Source organism: Suricata suricatta, chromosome X (assembly GCF_006229205.1).
Source record: "Suricata suricatta isolate VVHF042 chromosome X, meerkat_22Aug2017_6uvM2_HiC, whole genome shotgun sequence".
Lineage (NCBI taxonomy): Eukaryota > Metazoa > Chordata > Mammalia > Carnivora > Herpestidae > Suricata > Suricata suricatta.
In genome coordinates, this window is record NC_043717.1 from 47411675 (window position 1) to 47431033 (window position 19359).

The window sequence follows — 19359 nt, forward strand, 5'->3', positions numbered from 1 at the left end:
TTACTTTTTTTTTTTCCTCTTCTTTTTTTTTTGGTGGTGGGGGTGGTTATGTTTAAATGAAGTTGCTTTTACAACACCAAAGACTTAATCATCCATTTCCTACATAAAAGGTAGCTACTTTTTTGCATGGTTCTGTTTCCAAATTGATCCTCATGGGCCATACTAACTGGCCAAGACCAAAGCTTATGCTTAACACCAAGGAGAAGGAAATACTCAGGTTCCCTTCTCCTATTTGGCTGCAGAAACTGATAGTGGAAGCTAGGCTACTTGGGAATAGGAACTGCTATATAGAAAAAGACACACTAATGTTAGGCAAAATGGCCAGTGCAGCAGGCATTGAGGTGTAGCTAGGGTTTACTTAAAAATCAACATCCAAACTTTCTTTGTACTCCTCTGTTGGCCCTGACAACTGCATCTCTATGATGTCATCTGTTTATTCTAAAAAAAAATTGGTGACTTAATTCCTTTGCAAAACCTAGAGAAAAAAATCCAAATTTCTTAGCCTGTTATTTAAGACACTCTGTTATCAAGAATAAAATTTCCTTTTCTCCTGCATTTCTCCTCTGAATTTTCTACATTGATGACCCACTCACAGTCATCTTTTAAGCCTTTGCACCTTTACTCATGTAGTTCCTTCTTCCTGGAAAACTGCTTTCTAATTTGTTTCATCCTCCAAGGCTTGATCCAAGTATCACCTCCTTCTAAAAGCTCTTGCTAATCTTTTCAGCCTTAACTGACTCTTCTTTCCTCTGGAAACTTTATCATTGATTATCTTCTCCAGAATTTGAGTCTATAGCCTTTATTGTTATGTACAGTTATTGATAAATTTCAGGTTTCTACTTTGAATCTTCTAAATAAAATGTAAGTAACTTGAAACCAAGGATTGTGACTTCCATTTCTCTTGCATCCTCATTAGACAAACCATTACAGTGATGGCTTGCATTTGGCTAGGTAACAAAGATTTGTGGATTAACTTCCACACATCATCCTGTCATTGTTGGGTTGCATATATATCTCCAGGCACTCCTTTTTTCACACCCAAACTAAGCTGGGAGCTCTTCTAAGTGCCTAGCTCAGTGGCTGGTACAGAATTTATGGTTAACTATACTCTCAGAATGAATTAATAAGCAAAACCCACTCAGTCATATTTATCACTTACCTTGTTGGGATGTCTTACGGCAGAGCATGACATAAACCATGATGAAGACCACCATACAGCACAGAGAAATGATGAGAATGATGGAAAAGATAGGTAGGCCCTTTCCTGGAAGGCAAAAGAAGATTAAGATGTATATGGTTGAAAATCAGTTTAGAAACAGAAACTCCAAAGAAAGCTCAGACCAGCCCATAACTCTTTGTTTTTTTTAAATATTCATTTATTTTTGACGGAAAGAGTAGGAGTGGAGGAGGGACAGAGAGAAGGAGACAGAGGATCTGAAGGAGGTTCTGCACTGTAAGCACAGACCCCAATGTGGGGCTGGAAATTACAAACTGTGAGATCATGATCTGAGCTGAAATCAAGAGTTGGCCACGTAAACAACTGAGCCAGCCAAGCACCCCATCATAACACTTTCTTTTCATTTTTAATTTTCTCCTAGCTTTATTTGCTACCCAGAGGGACAAACAAGACCCCAGACCTATGAGAAAGGGTTGAGAAAGGCTAGAGACTCCATTTATAAACACATTCTTCCAGGCCAACTAAGTGATGGCTGATTGGCTTGGGCATTTGAACTAGTACTCCAAGCTTTCCAGGGAACCAAGACAAGATATTTTCACTTTCTCTTAAAAGAAAGTAATATCTTGGCTTCTCCACTTCACAAAAATTCTGCTTAATTGATATTCTGGTCAATTACTTCTAGCCAAAATAATTATTTTCTTCACAATTTCTGAGCAAGTACTCAGATTTCTTTTTCCCCAAAACAAATTTCTAGAGTCTCCTGAGTTAGCTATCCCAATTATGCCTACAAACTGAAGGAAACCACTGGACTGGGATTTCAGTCCTGGATCTGTTATTTCTTTGTTGTCTAACTGTGGTAGGCAGAATAATAGTTTCCCAAAAATGTTCACATCCAAATCCCCAGGACCTGTGAGTATTTTAGTTTAAGTTGTAAGGAGGGAGGAGAGACGCCAAGATGGTGGAGAGGAAGGGAGCTCTGTAAACTTCATCCACCCTATCTATTGAACTGAGAAAGACATTACTTTCATCTGCAAGAGTGGAAGGAGAAAATACAGACTCCAGAAAGAAGACAACCTCAAAGATGCCTGAGTGAGTGAGTGAGTGCAAACTGGGGAGATTAGAAAACGGGCCAGTCCGAGAAGGGCAGGGGAGGTGGGACCCCCAGCCCAACACGGGTAAAGTGTGTGGAGCCCCTGAGAGACAAAGGGAAGAGAAAGAGAAACTGAACATGCTCATAGTACTGTCTCTAGAGAAGAGATAAAGAACATTTAACCCACACGGAGATAAAAACTATCACTCCATATATAACTGCTGGGCAGCACAAATCCCGAACCCGAATGGCACAAGGGAAAAAACAGCCTCCACCCTGCGCGATCCTGGCAGGGAGGCGGCTGCAGCAGTGACCCCGCGGGCACGCACTTGGGCCTTGGCTGCGGGAGTGGGAGCACACACCTCATTTCCACAGTGCATCTCCCCTCCAGCATTGGCCACACGAATCCCAAATCCCGGGTGCCAACAGGGAAAAAATAGTCCCCACCGCTATGCGATCCCAGCAGGGAGTTGGCGGCCACAGAGGCAGAGGCAGGCGCTTCGGCTGCAGGAGCGTGCAGCTCATTTTCAGCAGCGCCTGCCACCTCAGGCAGCAGTAGCATGAATCCCTGGCCGGCACCAAGAGAAACTGATCCTTCCCCCTACGTGATTGCAATCCCAGCTGGGGGCTGGGAGTTGGAGGCAGCAGCTGTGGAGGTGCGAACTTCACCTCCTGCAGTACATCTCATCTGTGGTAGCATAAAAGTGCATGGACTAGGATTTTGAAATGAGGCGAGCCTGGAAAATACACCTTGGCTCAGCTGCTGCACAAAGAGATTGGACTCATTAGAGTGCCCTGCAGCGCTTAGTTCCAGTGGAGCTTGGGGTGCCACAATTCATCCTCCACAACCACCACTGCACGGCCTCCAAGAGCAGACCCTGAGACCTACTACACTAAACCACGCATATCCGGAAGGGGGAGCTGCTGCTTTTTTCTTTTTCTTTTTCTTTTTGTGCTTATTTTTCATTATTATTACCTTTTTACTCTTTAATTTTTTTAAATTTATTCCCGATTTTTTTCCTTTCTCCCTCTTTTTTTTTCTTCCTCTTTCCATCCAGATATATTCTCCCGTATCTCATCCTTATCTTTCCCCTCAACTGGTTATACACTTTTGACTGTCCATTGTCCTTTGATGTCTCTGACCCCCTTTATTTTATTTCTTCTCTTCTTTTCTTCTCTTTCCTCGCAATTTTTTTTCTTCTTTTAATGCTTTTAATTTGTTTATTTGTTTGATTTGTCTGTGGGTTTGGGTACTTCTGTTACTTCTGTGTTTGTTTGTCTCTTTTCCTTCTCAGGCTACCCCAAGAAACAAGCCAAAGTGCGCATGATGGCGAGTCCCAAATATTGCTGATTAGGGAAATAAAATAATCAAAGGCACAACAAGAGAAACTGAGAGACACCATTAAAAGAATATCTCCTGAAATGACAGGCCCTGGACAGTCAATAAGCCTCCTTCAACAGAGCAACACTAACAGGTGCACAATGCACAACGAGCTTCTTAAGACTGACAAGAGACAGAAAACTAGCCAAAGTGACAAAATGAAGGAACTCTCCTCTTAAGAAACTCTAGGAAGAAGTCATAGCCACAGAACTGCTAAAAACAGATCTAAACAACATAACGGAACAAGAACTTTAAAAACTAGTTATAAAATTAATTGCTGGGTTTGAAAAAAGCATCAAAGAAGCAACTGAGACAATGACTAGGAACTTTAAAAAATATGTATGATGAGGTAAAAAAGGCTATAAATGACGTTAATAATAATATGGAGGTGGCCACTCAAGGATTGAAGATGCAGAGAGAATAGGTAAATTAGAAGATATAGTTATAGTAAAAGAGGAAGCTGAAAAAAAGAGAGATAAATTGACCCAGAAATTGATCTTGAAAGGAGAATTCAAGACCTGAGTGATACAATCAAGCAGAACAACATACTTATCATAGGAATTCCGGAAGAGGAAGACAGAGAGAAAGGTCCTGAAGGAAAACTAGACTAAATTATAACTGAGAATTTCCCAAATCTGGGGAAAGAAATAGATATTCAAATACAAGAGGCACAAAGAACCACCTTAAGACGTAATTTGAATCGAATTTCAGCATGACATATCCTAGTGATACTGGCAAAATATAAAGATACAGAGAGAATTCTGAAAGCAACTAGGAAGAAAAGGGCCCTAACGTACAAAGGGAAACTTATCAGAATGGTTACAGACCTATCTAAGGAAACTTGGCAGGCCAGGAAGGAATGGCAGGATATCTTCAATGTAATGAACAGGAAAAATATGCAACCTAGGATCCTTTATCCAGCCAGCCTATCATTCAAAAAGGTTTTCCCAAATAAACAAAGTTGAGAGAATTCATCACCACCAAACCAGCCCTACAAGAAATCTTAAGAGGGACTCTGTGAAGGAAATGTAGTAAGGAATAAAGGTACCAGAGACATCACTACAATCATACACTCTACAGGGAACACAATGAATCCAAACTCACATTTTTCAATAATAACACTGAATATCAATGGACTGAATGCTCCAGTCAAATGACACAGGGTAACAGAATGGATCAAAAACCAAAACCCATCTATTTGCTGCCTACAAGAGACTCACTTTAGACCTGAAGACACCTTCAGATTGAAAGTAAGGGGATGGAGAAGTATCTACCATGCGACTGGATGCCAAAAGAAAGCTGGAGTAGCCATACTTATATTGGACACACTGGACTTTAAAATAAAGGCAGTAAAAAAAGATGAAGAAAGACATTATATAATAGTTACAAGGTCCCTACATCAATAAGAGCTAACAATTATAAACATTTATGCACCAAATTCATGAGCTCCTAAATACATAAAACAATTAATCATAAAGAGAAGCAATCTTATTGATAAAAATGTGCTAATTGCAGGGGAATTTAATATCCCACTTACAACAGTGATTAGGTCAACCAGACAAAAATCACTAAAGAAACAATGGACCTGAATGGCACACTGGAACAGATGTAATTAATAGATATATTTAGAACTCTGCATCCTGAAGCTAGGGAATTCACTTTCTTCTCCAGTGCACATGGCACATTCTCCAGGACTGATCACATACTGGGTCATAAAACAGCCCTCTATAAGTACAAATAATTGAGATCATATCATGCACACTTTCAAATCACAATGCTATGGAACTCGATATCAACCACAGGAAGAAGTCTGGAAAACCTCCAAAAATGTAGAGGTTAAAAACTACCCTTCTGAAGAATGATTGTGTGAAACAGGCAATTAGAGAGGAAATAAAAAAATATATGGAGATAAATGAAAATGAGAATACAACAATTCAAGCTCTCTGGGACATAGCAAAAGCAGTATTAAGAAGAAAGTTCATTGCAATCCAAGCCTATTTTAACAAACTATGAAAAGCACAAAATCAAAACCTAACAGAGCACCTAAGGAAACTAGAAAAGGAGCAGCAAGAACACCCCATATCCAGCAGAAGAAAAGTAATAGTAAAGATCAGAGTAGAATTAAAAAAAAGATAGAATCCACAAAAACAATTGAACAGATCAATGAAACCAAGAGTTGGTTTCTTGAAAAAATAAACAAAATTGATAAACCTCTAGCTAGGCTGCTCAGAAAGAAAAGAGAGAACATTCAAGTAGAAAAAAATCATGGAGGAAAATGGTTCTACTACAAAATATCCCTCAGAAATACAAACAATCATCAAAGATTACAATGAAAAATTATATGCCAACAAACTGGAAAATCTAGAAGAAATGGACAAATTTCTAAACACACACGCACTACCAACATTCAAACGGGAAGAGATAGCAAATCTGAACAGGCCCATAATCAGTGAAGAAATCGAATCCGTTATCAAAAATCTCCCAACGAATAAGAAGAGCCCACAGCCAGATGGATTCCCAGGGGAATCTGCCAGATGTTTAAAGCAGAGTTATCACCTATCCTTCTCAAGCTATTCCAAAAAATAGAAATGGAAGGAAGACTACCAGACTCATTCTATGAAGCACATATCACTTTGATTCCCAAGCCAGAGACCCAACAATGAATACAGATGCAAAAATACTCAATAGGATACTAGCAAATTGAATTCAACAGTATATAAAAAGTATTATCCATTATGATCACGTGGGATTTATTCCTGGGTTACAAGGCTTATTCAATATTCTCAAATCCATTAATGTGATACATCACATTAAGCAAACAAAAGAAAAAAAACATATGATTCTGTTGATAGATGCAGAAAAAGCATTTGACAAAATACAACATCTCTTCTTATAAAGACCCTCGAAAAAATCGGGATAGAAGGAACTTAACTTAAACTTCATAAAAGCCATTTACGAAAAGCCCACAGCCAATGTTATCCTCAATGGAGAAAGACTGAGAGCTTTCCCCTTGAAATCAGGGACACGACAGGAACATCCACTCTCACCACTGCTGTTTGACATAGTGGTGGAAGTCCTAGCATCAGCAATCAGACAACAAAAGGCAATAAAAGGCATCTGAATCAGCAAAGAAGAAGTCAAACTTTCCCTTTTCGCAGATGACATGATACTCTACATGGAAAACCCGATCGACTCCACCAGAAGCCTTCTAGAACTGATCAATGACTTCAGTAAAGTTGCAGTATACAAAGTCAATGTACAGAAGTAAATTACGTTTTTATACACCAAAAATGAAGCAATGAAAATAGAAATCAAGAAACAGATCCCATTCACAATTGCACGAAAAACCTAAAATACACAGGAATAAACCTAACCAAAGATGTAAAAGACCTGTATGCTGAAAACTATAGAAGACTTATGAAGGAAATTGAAGAAGACACAAAAAATTGGAAAAACATCCCATGTTCATGTATTGGAAGAATAAACATTGTTAAAATGTCATTATTTCCCAAAGCAATTTACACATTCAATGCAATCCCCATCAAATTTGCACCATTGGTCTTCTAAAAGCTAGAACAAAATCTTAAAATTCGTATGGAACCACAAAAAACTCCGAATAACTAAATTAATATTGAATATGCAAACCAAAATGGGAGGCATCACAATCTTAGACTTTAGCCTCTCCTACAAAGCAGTCACCATCAAGACAGTATGATATTGGCACAGAAACAGACACATGGACCAATGGAATAGAATAGAGAACCCAGAACTGGACCTACAGGTATATGGCCAATTAATCTTTGACAAAGCAGGAAAGAGTATCCAATGGAAGAAAGACAGCCTCTTCAACAGATGGCGTTGGGAGAGCAGGACAGCAACATGTAGAAAAATGAAATTAGACCACTTTCTTACATCATTCACAAAAATAAACTCAAAATGGATAAAGGATCTGAATGTGAGGCTGGAAATCATAAAAAACCTAGAGGAGAAAGCAGGAAGCAGCCTCTTTTACCTCAATTGCAGCAATTTCTTCCTCGACACATCCCCAGAGACAAGGGAATGAAGAACAAAAACTGAATTACTGGAACCTCATCAAGATGAAAAGCTTCTGCGAGGCAAAGGAAACAATAAAAAATACTAACAGTCAACCTACACAATGGGAAAAAATAGTGGCAAATGGCATATCAGATAAAGGGCTAGTATCCAAAATATACAAGAGCTCACTAAACTCCATACCCGAAAAATAAATAATCCAGTGAAGAAATGGGCAGAAGACCTAAATAGACACTTCTCCAAAGAGGAAATCCAGATGGCCATGAGGCACATGAAATGATGCTCAGCATCACTCATCATCATGGAAATACAAACCACACTGAGATACCACCTCACTCCAGTCAGAGTGGCTAAAATGAACAAATCAAGAGACTATAGATGCTGGCGAAGATGTGGAGAAACGGGCACCCTCCTACACTGTTTGTGGGACTGTAAACTGGCGCAGCCACTCTGGAAAACATTGTGGAGGTTCCTCAAAAAACAATTGATAGAACTTCCCTATGACCCAGCAATAGCACTACTAGGCATTCACTCAAAGTATACAGAAGGGTTGATGCATAGGAGCACACGTACCCCAATGTTCATAGCGGCACTTTCTCCAATATCCAAATCCATCACCTGATGAATGGATCAAGAAGATGTGGTATGTATAAGATGTGGTGTATATATATATACACACACAATGGAGTACTACATGGTAATGAAGAAGAATGAAATATGGCCATTTGTAGCAAAGTGGATGGACCTCGAGGGTGTCATGCGAAGTGAAATAAGTCAGGCAGAGAAGGACAGATACCATATATTTGCACTCATAGGTTTAACAGTACAAAGCTAAAAGAGGACCATAAGGAGGGGATGGGGAAAATGACCTGGGGAGAGTGAAGGACACAAATCATGAAAGACTATTGAATACTGAAAACAAACTGTGGACTGAAGGGAGAGGTGGAGGGAGGGAAGGGAGTGATGGTCATGGTGGGGGGCACTTGTGGGAAAAGCACTGGGTGTATATGGAAACCAATTTGACTATAAACTATTATAAATAAAAGTAAAAAAAGAGAAAACACATGCTTGGAAGTAAAAAAAAAGTGTTATATATATACAATGGAGTATTACATGGCAATGAGAAAGAATGAAATCTGGCCATTTGTAGCAAAGTGGATGGACCTCAAAGTGTCATGCTAAGCGAAATAAGTCAGGCAGAGAAGAACAGATACCATATGTTTGCACTCATAGGTCTAACAGGAGAACAGGAGAAACCTAATGGAGGACCATGGAGAGGGAAGGGGGAAAGAGAGTTGCGGTGAGAGATGGACTCAAAACCTGAGACTGTTGAATACTGAAAATGAACTGAGGGTTGAAGGTGGAGGAGGAGAGGGAAAAGGGGTCGTGGTAATGGAGGATGGAACTTGTGGGGAAGAGCACAGGGTGTTATATGGAAACCAATTTCACAATAAACTATTTTAAAAAAAGAAGATATGGTCTATATATACATAGGAATACTACATGGCAATGAGAAAGAATGGCAATGAAATCTGGCCATTCAGAACAACATGATGGAAATCGAGGGCGTCATGTTCAGTGAAATAAGATTTATCAATTTTATTGATTCATTCAAAAAGCCAGCTCCTGATTTCATTCTTCTGTTGTACTTTTTTTTTTTTTAGTTTCTATACCATGTATTTCTTCTCTAATCTTTTTATTTCCCTACTCCTGCTTGCTTTAGGTTTCATTTGTTGTTATTTTTCTAGATCCTTTAGGTGTAATGTTAGATTGTTTGAGTTTTTTTTGCTTCTTGAGGTAGGCTGTATTTTTGGATATTTACCTCTTATCATCACCTTTGCTGCAACCCAAAGGTTTGGGAGCTATGTGTTTTCATTTTCATTTGTTTCCTTTCATTTAAAAATTTATTCTTTGATTTATTAGTTAAGCCATGTATTCTATAGTAGCATTTTATTTATCCTCCATGTATTTGTAGTCTTTTCAATTTTTTTCTTGTGGCTGACTTCCAGTTTCATAGTACTGTGGCCAAAAAAATATGTATGGCATAAACTCAGTCTTTTTGTACTTGTTCAGGGCTGACTTGTGACTTAAAATGTGATCTATTCTGGAGAATGATCCATGTGCACTTGAAAAGAATGTGTATTCTGCTGCTTTCAAATGGAATGAGAGAACCCAAGCTATAAACTGATAGAGATTAAAGGAAGAATCCACCTTGGAAGGCGTCAAATAGTAAAACAAAATCAAACGAACAAACAACAACACAAAAACGACTGCTACTACTACTACTACAAAACATGATAGAATATGTAAGACATACACCCAATATCTGAAAATTTCCCCTCCCTTGGGGTTGTCTTCTCATTTTCTCAAAATAACTCTCCAAAAATTATCTTCTAATCTCCCTTGTATCGTTGAATGTTGCCCTGCAAAAGCCATGGAATATGGAAGCCTGCAAGCCAAAGGTGGCAATGCAAAACAGCTTTGGGCTATGTCTAAAGATAAAAATCTGTGCAGCCAAAAGGGGAGAAATACATGGACATTAAGAATTCTACCATTAATGGTACACAATCAGAGGATGAGACCAATAGTGACAGCCAATCAAAACAGATGCTTACTGTAAACCTTGGGTCTCAGAGGTCCCCTATTATATACTTTTGTTGCAGGAAAATATGTGATCTGGAGAGTTCTAAGGGACAAGTAAGGGCTGCTGTGCTGATAAGGGGGATGTCAATTATTAAGGGATGTATATAATTATTAAATAGTATTAAAGTATTTCATTATTTAAAAAATTTTTAACATTAGTTTAATGTTTAATGTTGAGAGAGAGAGAGAGAGCAAGGGAAGTGCAGAGAGAGATGTTGACACAGAATTTGAAACAAGCTCCAGGTTCTGAGTGGTCAGCAGAGCCTGATACAGGGCTCAAACCCACAGACCATGAGATCATGACCTGAGCCAAAGTCGGACGCTTAACCAACTGAGCCACCAAGGTGCCTCAGTACTTCATTATTTTAACAATCAATGCAGTCATACCAGTGCACACAGTTTACTATAAGTTCCAGGTTAAAAGAAAAAAGCTTCTCTTTGGGGTTTGAATCTTTAAGATCATAACTTAGAGATCCTTGTAACTTTGAAGAACTCAGAAATTAGCTGCAAGCTTCTTGGTGAACCCTGGTTAAGAGCTCAAGTAAGGAGGCCCTGACATTACCCTTATATGACCCAATGCCCATCTCCCTAGGATTTCTGGCTAAGGTCATAGTCCAATTCCTATTCTTGCTTAGAGTATTTGAGAGGTGTATTACTATGACAACAGACAACCAGCTAAAAACACAACTACCACTTAATCCAATTCTGATTTATTACTGAATCTGCTCAGTCCCTCCCCATCCCGATACCCATTCAGCTCATTTCCAGCGCCTTTTACCATTGTGCAATATTTGTTTGAAGAGTTGAATGCCACAGAACAGCGTCTATTGTGAGAAGTTTCAGTTGCAAAGTTAAGAGCCCAGAAGGAAAGATGGAAGTCCTGACCTTTTCCTTACCTGGATCAGGGCTGATCTCCCCAACGTAGCCATCCACATCAGTGGTCCAGTTCCAAAACGAGGTCACTGTAGATGTTGCTATGAGAACACAGTATTAGGATCAGAGGCCTCTCTTCCAGCCAAGAACTCTGAGGCAGAGGGTGACTGAAAAGTTTGGGTACTTTAAATGGGCATTTATATTGAGCTTTCCAGAATTCCTGGGCCTGTATTGACCAGTGGTACTATGAGATGAAGTATCTTCTTTTTACTGTTGTTGGTGGAAAGAGGCCCGTGGAGGGTGGACAACATATCCAAAGTTTCATATCAAGTCAGATTAGAAGCAAAACAGAAGTTAGAGTTTTCTCTTTTCCCACAGGAGTATTCTCTTTTCTTACTTTTGCCTTAGAAGTTTTCATAAAGAAGAGTGTATATATTCATTTTTCTACTTCTTCACATTTTAATCATTTCTACCTTTCTTTTATTTCCATTCCGTTATTGCTATGCTTTCTCTGAGGAACTTAGTGACAGCTTATTACCAATAAAATTGCAATGGGCCTCCCTCTTTGATTTCCATGACATGATTCAGGATCTCTACTGCACCCTAAGAACCATAGTAAAACTCACCTTCCCAGGGAGATTGTATAGTTGTAGGTGTCTCAGTCTTAGTGTTGAATGGCTTGGAGGAGTCTGCAAGGTAAAGGGAGCTCAGCCAAGGGTCCTGTCACCCTTGAGTGAACAGTTGAATGAATGCCCTTGAGAAGTTAGTAAGTAAGTAGGTAAGAAAGCTAAGTATGAGAAAGTAAGTAAAGGCCAGTCAGGTCCATACCTGGACCTGTATCAACACTTACGATGCTGAAAAGTTGGGTGTTACCTATTCATCCTTCAGAACTCTCTAAGGGAAGATTCTTAAACCAGGATTCATAGACCCCCCACTAAATGTGTAGCTATAGTCCAGAGCATCTTTCAACATGGATTGAAAGACATAGTTGTTTTTAATAACTTCTGAAATTTATATATTAATTTTCTTGAGAGATTTAGGAAATATTACAAAGAAGGTGGCTATGGGTGATGTTGGTGGTAATGGTAGAGTTATAACTTCAGGGTATTTGCTTCTCTACAAAAGCAATAAAATAACTGTCAAAACTTTTCAAAATCAACTTTTTCCAAACAAACGAAAAAATCAACTTTTTCTAAATTAAAAAAAATTATTTAGAGGTTTGCATCAATCTAGGGAGTATTTTTATAATAAAACCCCTCAATGTTGTTAATAACAGGGATTTTTGTGGCATTTTAACTTTTCCTAAACCCATCACTCCTCCTCAGGCCAGGAGTAGCCTTGAGTGAGCAGAAGAGATGTGTTTCCAAACAACTGTCATTATTTGACCTGTGTGGTGGTTCTTTGTGTATGAGAACAGTATTATCCTGATACAAAAGCAGATAAAGACATCAAAAGAAAAGAAAACTAAGAACCAATATGCCTTATGAACATAAATGTAAAACTACCTAATAAAATACAAGCATATCAAATCCAGAAGCATATTAAAAAGATTGTGTACAATGACGATTAGGGTTTATCTCAGCAATGCAAGATTGGCTCAACATATGATGTATACAATACACTATATTAATAGAATAGACACAAAAACATCTTAATAGATACAGAAAATGCACTAGAAGCAACTTTCTTCACATGATAAGACTATTTACATAAAACACACATGGTGAAACTGGGTGGCCCAGTCAGTTGAGCATCTGACTTAAGCTCAAGTTATGACCTCATGGTTTGAGTTTGAACCCCACGTGGGGTTTGCTGGTGTCAGAGAAAAGCCCACTTCAGATCCTCTCTTACCCCTCTCCCTGTCCTTCCCCTGCTCACACTCTTTGTGAAAAATAAGTAAACATTAAAAAATACATAGAGCTAATATTATACTTAATGGTAAAAGACTGAATGCTTTTGCAGTAGGATCAAACACAAGACAAGTATGTCCACTCTCACCATGCTTATTTACCATTGTATTGTAAGTATTAGCCAAGGAAACTATGCAAGAAAAAAAATAAATTACATCAAGATTGGAAAGGAAGACTACAATTGTTTATATTTTCAGATGACATAATTCTAAAGAATCCACAAAACAATACTCTATTATTAGAGCTAATAAATGAGTTTAGCAAGGTTGAAGGATTTAAGAACATTATACAAATATGAATCATATTTCTGTACATTAGCAACAAGCTATCCATAAAACAAAATTAAGAAAACAATTCTATTATAGTAGCGTGAAAAATAATAAGTTACTCAGAAACAAATTTAACTAGAAAAGAGCAAGATTTGTGCACTAAAAACTATAAGGCATTGTTGAATGATGTTTCAAATAACTGGGAAAACATCTCATGTTTATGGATTGAAAGATTTAATATTATAATGATGGCAATACTTTCAAAATCTGTAGAATCAATTTAATCACTATCAAAATCTCAAGGACTTATTTGCAAAAATGGAAAAGCTGATTCTACATGGATCAATATAACTCCAAATGGAATTGCTATGGATCTTAAATAACCAAAATAATCTTGAAAAAGAAAAGCGAAATTGGAAAACTCACCAAAATAAGAAATTACTTCAAAGCTATAGAAATCAAAACTGTGGTACTTGTAGAAATATATAGATCATGTAATGATCTATATCATTGTCTATATCAATATCTATATCAAGAGTCCAGAAACAAATTTGTATATCTTTGGTCAATGATAATTGACAGGACTGCTAAGACCATTCAGAAGGAAAGCATAGTTTCTTCAACTAATAAAGCTGGGACAACCAGACAATACAATAATGTGATTGGTACCTCTATCTCTTGCTATATATAATAATTAATTAAAAATGGATCAAAGACCTAAATATATGAGATAAAACTTTAAAACTCTTCAAAGAAAGTACAAGAGTAAATACCTATGTCCTTGCATTGGTAGTGAATCCTTAGATACGACACCAAAAGGACAAGATCCAAAAGAAAAAAAAATAGAGAAGTTAGATTTTATAAAAATTAAAAACTTTGTGCATCAAAGGACTCTATCAAGAAAGTGAAAGGAAACCTATAAAATGAGACAAAAAATTTGCAAACAATATATATGAAAAAAATCTAGTATCAACATGTAGATGAATGAAATTAGACCACGTTCTTACACCATTCACAAAAATAAACTCAAAATGGATGAAGGACCTGAATGTGATACAGGAAACCATAAAAATCCTAGAGGAGAAAGCAGGAAATAGCCTCCTTGACCTCAAGCTCACCAATTTCCTCCTTGACACATCCCCAGAGGCAAGGGAATCAAGAACAAAAATGAACCATTGGGATCTCATCAAGATAAAAAGCTTCTGCACTGCAAAGGAAACAATAAAAAAAACCAACAGATAGCGGAAAATGGTATATCAGATAAAAGACTAGTATCCAAAATCTACAAGGAATTCACTAAACTTCATACCCAAAAAATGAATAATCCAGTGAAGAAATGGGCAGAAGATCTGAACAGACACTTCTCCCAAGAGGACATCCAGATGGCCAACAGGCACATGAAACGATGCTCAGCGTCACTCATCCTCAAGGAAACACAAATCAAAACCACACTGAGATATCACCTCACACCGATCAGAGTGGCTAAAATGAACAAATCAAGAGACTATAGATGCTGGGGAGGGTGTGGAGAAATGGGCACCCTCCAACACTGTTGGTGGGAATGGAAACTGGTGCAGCCCCTCTGGAAAACAGTATAGAGGTTCCTCAAAAAATTATCGATAGAACTCCCCTATGACCCAGCAATAGCACTGCTAGGGATTTACCCAAAGGATACAGAAGTGCTGATGCATAGGAGCATAAGCACCCCAATGTTCATAGCTGCACTTTTTCCAATAACCAAATCTGGAAAGAGCCTAAATGTCCATCAATTGATGAATGGATCAAGAAGATGTGGTATGTGTACATATATATATATATATATATATATATATATATATATATATATATACACACACAATGGAGTACTACATGGCAATGAGGAAGAATGAAATCTGGCCATTTGTAGCAAAGTGGATGGACCTCGAGGGTGTCATGTTAAGCGAAATAAGTCAAGCAGAGAAGGACAGATACCATATGTTTGCTCTCATAACTCTCACAGGAGAAACCTAACAGAGGATCATAGGGAGAGGAAGGGAGAAAGAGAGCTGGGGAGAGTGAGGGACACAAATCATGAGAGACTATTGAATTCTGAAAATGAACCGTGGACTGAAGGGGGAGGGGAAGAGAGGAAAGGGGGTGGTGGTCATGGTGGGGGGCTCTTGTGGGGAGAAGCACTGGGTGTTACATGGAAATAAATTTGAAAATAAACTATTAAATTAAAAAAATAAAAATAAATAAATAAAAATAAGTAAATAAATAAAAAAGATGTGGTATATATATACAATGGAGTACTACATGGCAATGAGGAAGAATGAAATATGGCCATTTGAAGCAGAGTGGATGGACCTCGAGGGTGGCATGCTAAATGAAATAAGTCAAGCAGAGGACAGCTACCATATGTTTGCACTCATACGTGTAACAGGAGAAACCTAACAAAGGACCATAGGGTGGGGAAGGGGGGAAAGAGAGTTGGGGAGAGAGAGGGACACAAATCATGAGAGACTATCGAATACTGAAAACGAACTGAGGACTGAAGGGGGAGGGGGTAGGGGGTGATGGTCATGGAGGGGGGCACTTGTGGGGAGAAGCACTGGGTGTTATATGGAAACCAATTTGATAATAAACTATTATAAATTAAAAAAAGAATATACAAAAGAAAACCTGTTACAACTCAACAATTACAAAGGCAAACAATCAAATTTTAAAATGTGCAGACCCTGATTCAGGTACTCTGCACCCTTCTGTCTGTTCCTCCCCCCTTGAGCTTTCCCAAAAAAATAAAAATAAATTTTAAAAATAAAACAAACGTGCATAATCAGCTGCTCTGGGAAACAGTGTGGAGGCTCCTCAAAAAATCAACAATAAAACTCCCCTAAGACCTAGCAACAGCACTGCTAGGGATTTATCCAACGGATACAGGAGTGCTGATGCATAGGGGCACATATATACCAATGTTCATAGCAGCACTTTCAACAATAGCCAAGCCATGGAAAGAGCCTAAATGTCCATTAACTGATGAATGGATCAAGAAGGTGTGGTCTATATATACAATGGAATACTACATGGCAAAGAGAAAGAATGAAATATCACAATTTGTAGCAATGAGGATGGAACTCGAGGCTATTATGCTAAGTGAAATAGGAAGAGAAGGACAGATACCATATGTTTTCACTTATAAGTAGGACAGGAGAAACTTAACAGAGGACCATGGAGGAGGGGAAGAGGAAAAAATAGTTACGGAGAGGAAGGGAGGCAAACTATAAGAAACTCTTAAATACTGAGAACAAACTGAGGTTTGATAGGGGTGGGGGAGAAGGAAAAGGGGGTTATGGGTATGAAGGAGGGCACTTGTTGGGCACTTGAGCATTGAGTGTTATATGGAAACCTACTTGACAATTAACTATAAAAGAAAAAAAATAATAAAATAAAATGGATCTATCACATGGAATTCCTTTTATTAAATGACTCTGGGAAAAGAAGAAAAATAAATGTATTCGAATGGATTTTTTCAAAAAAGTGAAAAACCTATAAATTGTTATCTCTATATATACTGCAGTAAATATGGATGACTAGTATCTGAGACATACTTAGAAATAATCCATTTGTGGTGGTGGGAAGAATGGCAGTAGGATTGGCCAGACATTTATGTAACTAATTGAAGGGTATTTTGTTTTTGTAAATATATTGTATATGTTAGTAACTTTTCATAACAATTAAAAATTTTTTAATAAAACTTTTTTTAAATGTCCCAAAATGTGCGTAATTACAATGATAAAATAAGACATGGTGATACAATTACAACATGAGAAATACAGTTAATAATAAATAATAATGGGCAAGATGTTGGAGAAGTAGGGAGCTCTGTAATCTTCACCTGCCTGCATCTATCAAACTGAGAAGGACTGAAGCATCAATACTCTGATCTGCAACAGTGGGAGGAGAACACACAGACTCCAGAAAGAAGACAACCTCAAAGATGCCTGAGTGAGTGAGTGAGTGAGAACTGGGGAAATTAAAAAACGGGCCAGGCCCAGGAGGTATGGAGTGGGTGGGAGCCCCAGCCCAACACAGGGAAAGCACAGAGCCCTGGAGAGACAAGGGGAAGAGAAAGAGAGACTGAAAATGCTCATAGTACTGTTTCTAGAGAAGAGATAAATAACTTAGCCCTGGAAGGAGAGACATATTGTCACCCCATGTTAAACTCTGGGTTTGGGGAAAGAAACCTGTCCCATATAGCTGGCAAATTATGCCTTGGGCTTGGTGGCATCAGCACCAATCCCAGACAGCACAGGAGAAAACAGCTCCCTCCCCCTGTGTGATCACAGCTAGGAGGCCAGCCACCAGCAGGAGTGCATCTCATCTGGGGAAGCAGCAGCCCAGGTGGCACAAGAAAAAAACAGCCCCCATTCTTATGCAATTGTGGCAGGGAGGCCAGCTGCCCACAGGAGTGCACTTCATCTCAGGTGAAGGCAATGCCAATCCTGGGTGGCACCAAGAGAAACAGCTCCCTTCCCCCTAGGAGATCCCAGCTAAACAGCTGGCCGCCAGCGAGAGTACATCTCATCTCAGGTGGTAGAATTAAAGTACATGGACTAGAATTTTGAAGTGAGGCAGGGCTTGGAAAATACAACATGGCTCCCCCACAGCACAGAGAGATTGGACTCAAAAGAGCGGCTTGCAGTGCTTTGTTCGAGCAGTGCTTGGGGCACCGCTATTCTTCTCCCTGTAACCACCAAAGCTGGGCCTCAGAGAGCAGCCCCCAAGACCTACTAACAGCAAATAACACCCATCTGCAAGGGAGAGCTTCTGTTTTTATTCTTTTATTCTTTTTTATTTTCTTTTTAATTTTTATTCTCTTTTTTCCTTTTTCTTTTGTTCCTCTTTTTTTCCCTTGCCATCCAGATATATTCTCCCTTATCTCATTCTTACCTCTCCCTTTGGCTGGTTATATGCTATTAGATTCTGAATTGTCTTTTGTTTTCTCTGCATCCCCCTTTTTTCCTTCTTCTCTTTTGTACTTTTCTTTTCTTTCTTCTCCTTTCCTTTTCTTTTCATTCTTTCCCCTTTTGGTTTGCTTGTTTGTTTGATTTCTCTGTGCATTTGCATGCTTTTGTTCCCTATGTGCTTGTCTGTTTTCTTTCTCAGGGCTACTTCAAGAAACAAGCCAAAGTACATATGGTGGAGGTTCCCAAAGATCGATGAGTAGAGAAATAAAATAATCAAAGGCACAATGAAGAGAAACCAAGAGACACCATTAAAAGAACACTTCCTGAAATGACAGGCCCTGGACAGTCAGTGAGCCTCATTTAATAGAGCAATACTAACAGGTGCACAGTGCATAACGAGCTTTTAAAACTGACAAGAGACAGAAAGTTAGCCAAAATGACAAAACAAAGAACATTCCTCTAAACAAATTCCAGGAAGAAGTCACAGCCACAGAACTTCTAAAGCAGATTTAAGCAACATAACTACTAAGAATTTTGATCAATTGTCATAAAATTAATCAATAGACTTAAAAAAGCATCAGAAATGCTATGGATACAAAGACTAGGGACCTTCAGAATAGCTGCAATGAGTTTTAAAAAGGCTATTAATGAGGTGCATAATAAAATGGAGGCAGCCACTGCAAGAATTGAAGAGGCAGAGAGAAGAGATGAATTAGAAGACACAGTTATAGCAAAAGAAAAAGCCAAGAAAAAGAGAGAGAAATTGATCCAGTAGCAAGAAAGGAGCATTCGAGACCTGAGTGATACAATCAAATGGAACAATATCCATATCATAGGAATTCCCAAAGAAGATGAAAGAAAAAAATGTCCAGAAAGGGTGCTTGATCAAATTATAACCGAAAATTTCACAAATCTTGTGAAAGAAAAAGACACTGAAATTCAAGAGGCGCAAAGAACCCCATTAGGACAACTTGAATCGACCTTTGGCACCTCTAATCATAATTAAACTGTAAAATA

At 38.4% G+C, this 19359-nt stretch overlaps 1 protein-coding gene across 6 annotated transcripts in view; it reads right to left on the reverse strand.

Moving 5' to 3' along the window:
* Positions 1-19359, reverse strand: part of VSIG4 (V-set and immunoglobulin domain containing 4) — a 39347-nt gene that overhangs the window by 2950 nt on the left and 17038 nt on the right. For 4 of the 6 annotated variants that reach the window (XM_029930264.1, XM_029930265.1, XM_029930260.1 and 1 more), the window contains exons 4-6: positions 11844-11906; positions 11241-11318; positions 1160-1264 (exon numbers count right to left, since the gene is read on the reverse strand). In XM_029930264.1, coding sequence (XP_029786124.1) covers positions 1160-1264; positions 11241-11318; positions 11844-11906 — 246 coding nt within the window. The remainder of the gene's footprint in view (positions 1-1159; positions 1265-11240; positions 11319-11843; positions 11907-19359) is intronic. The other 2 variants (XM_029930262.1, XM_029930263.1) reach the window with 2 other exon arrangements.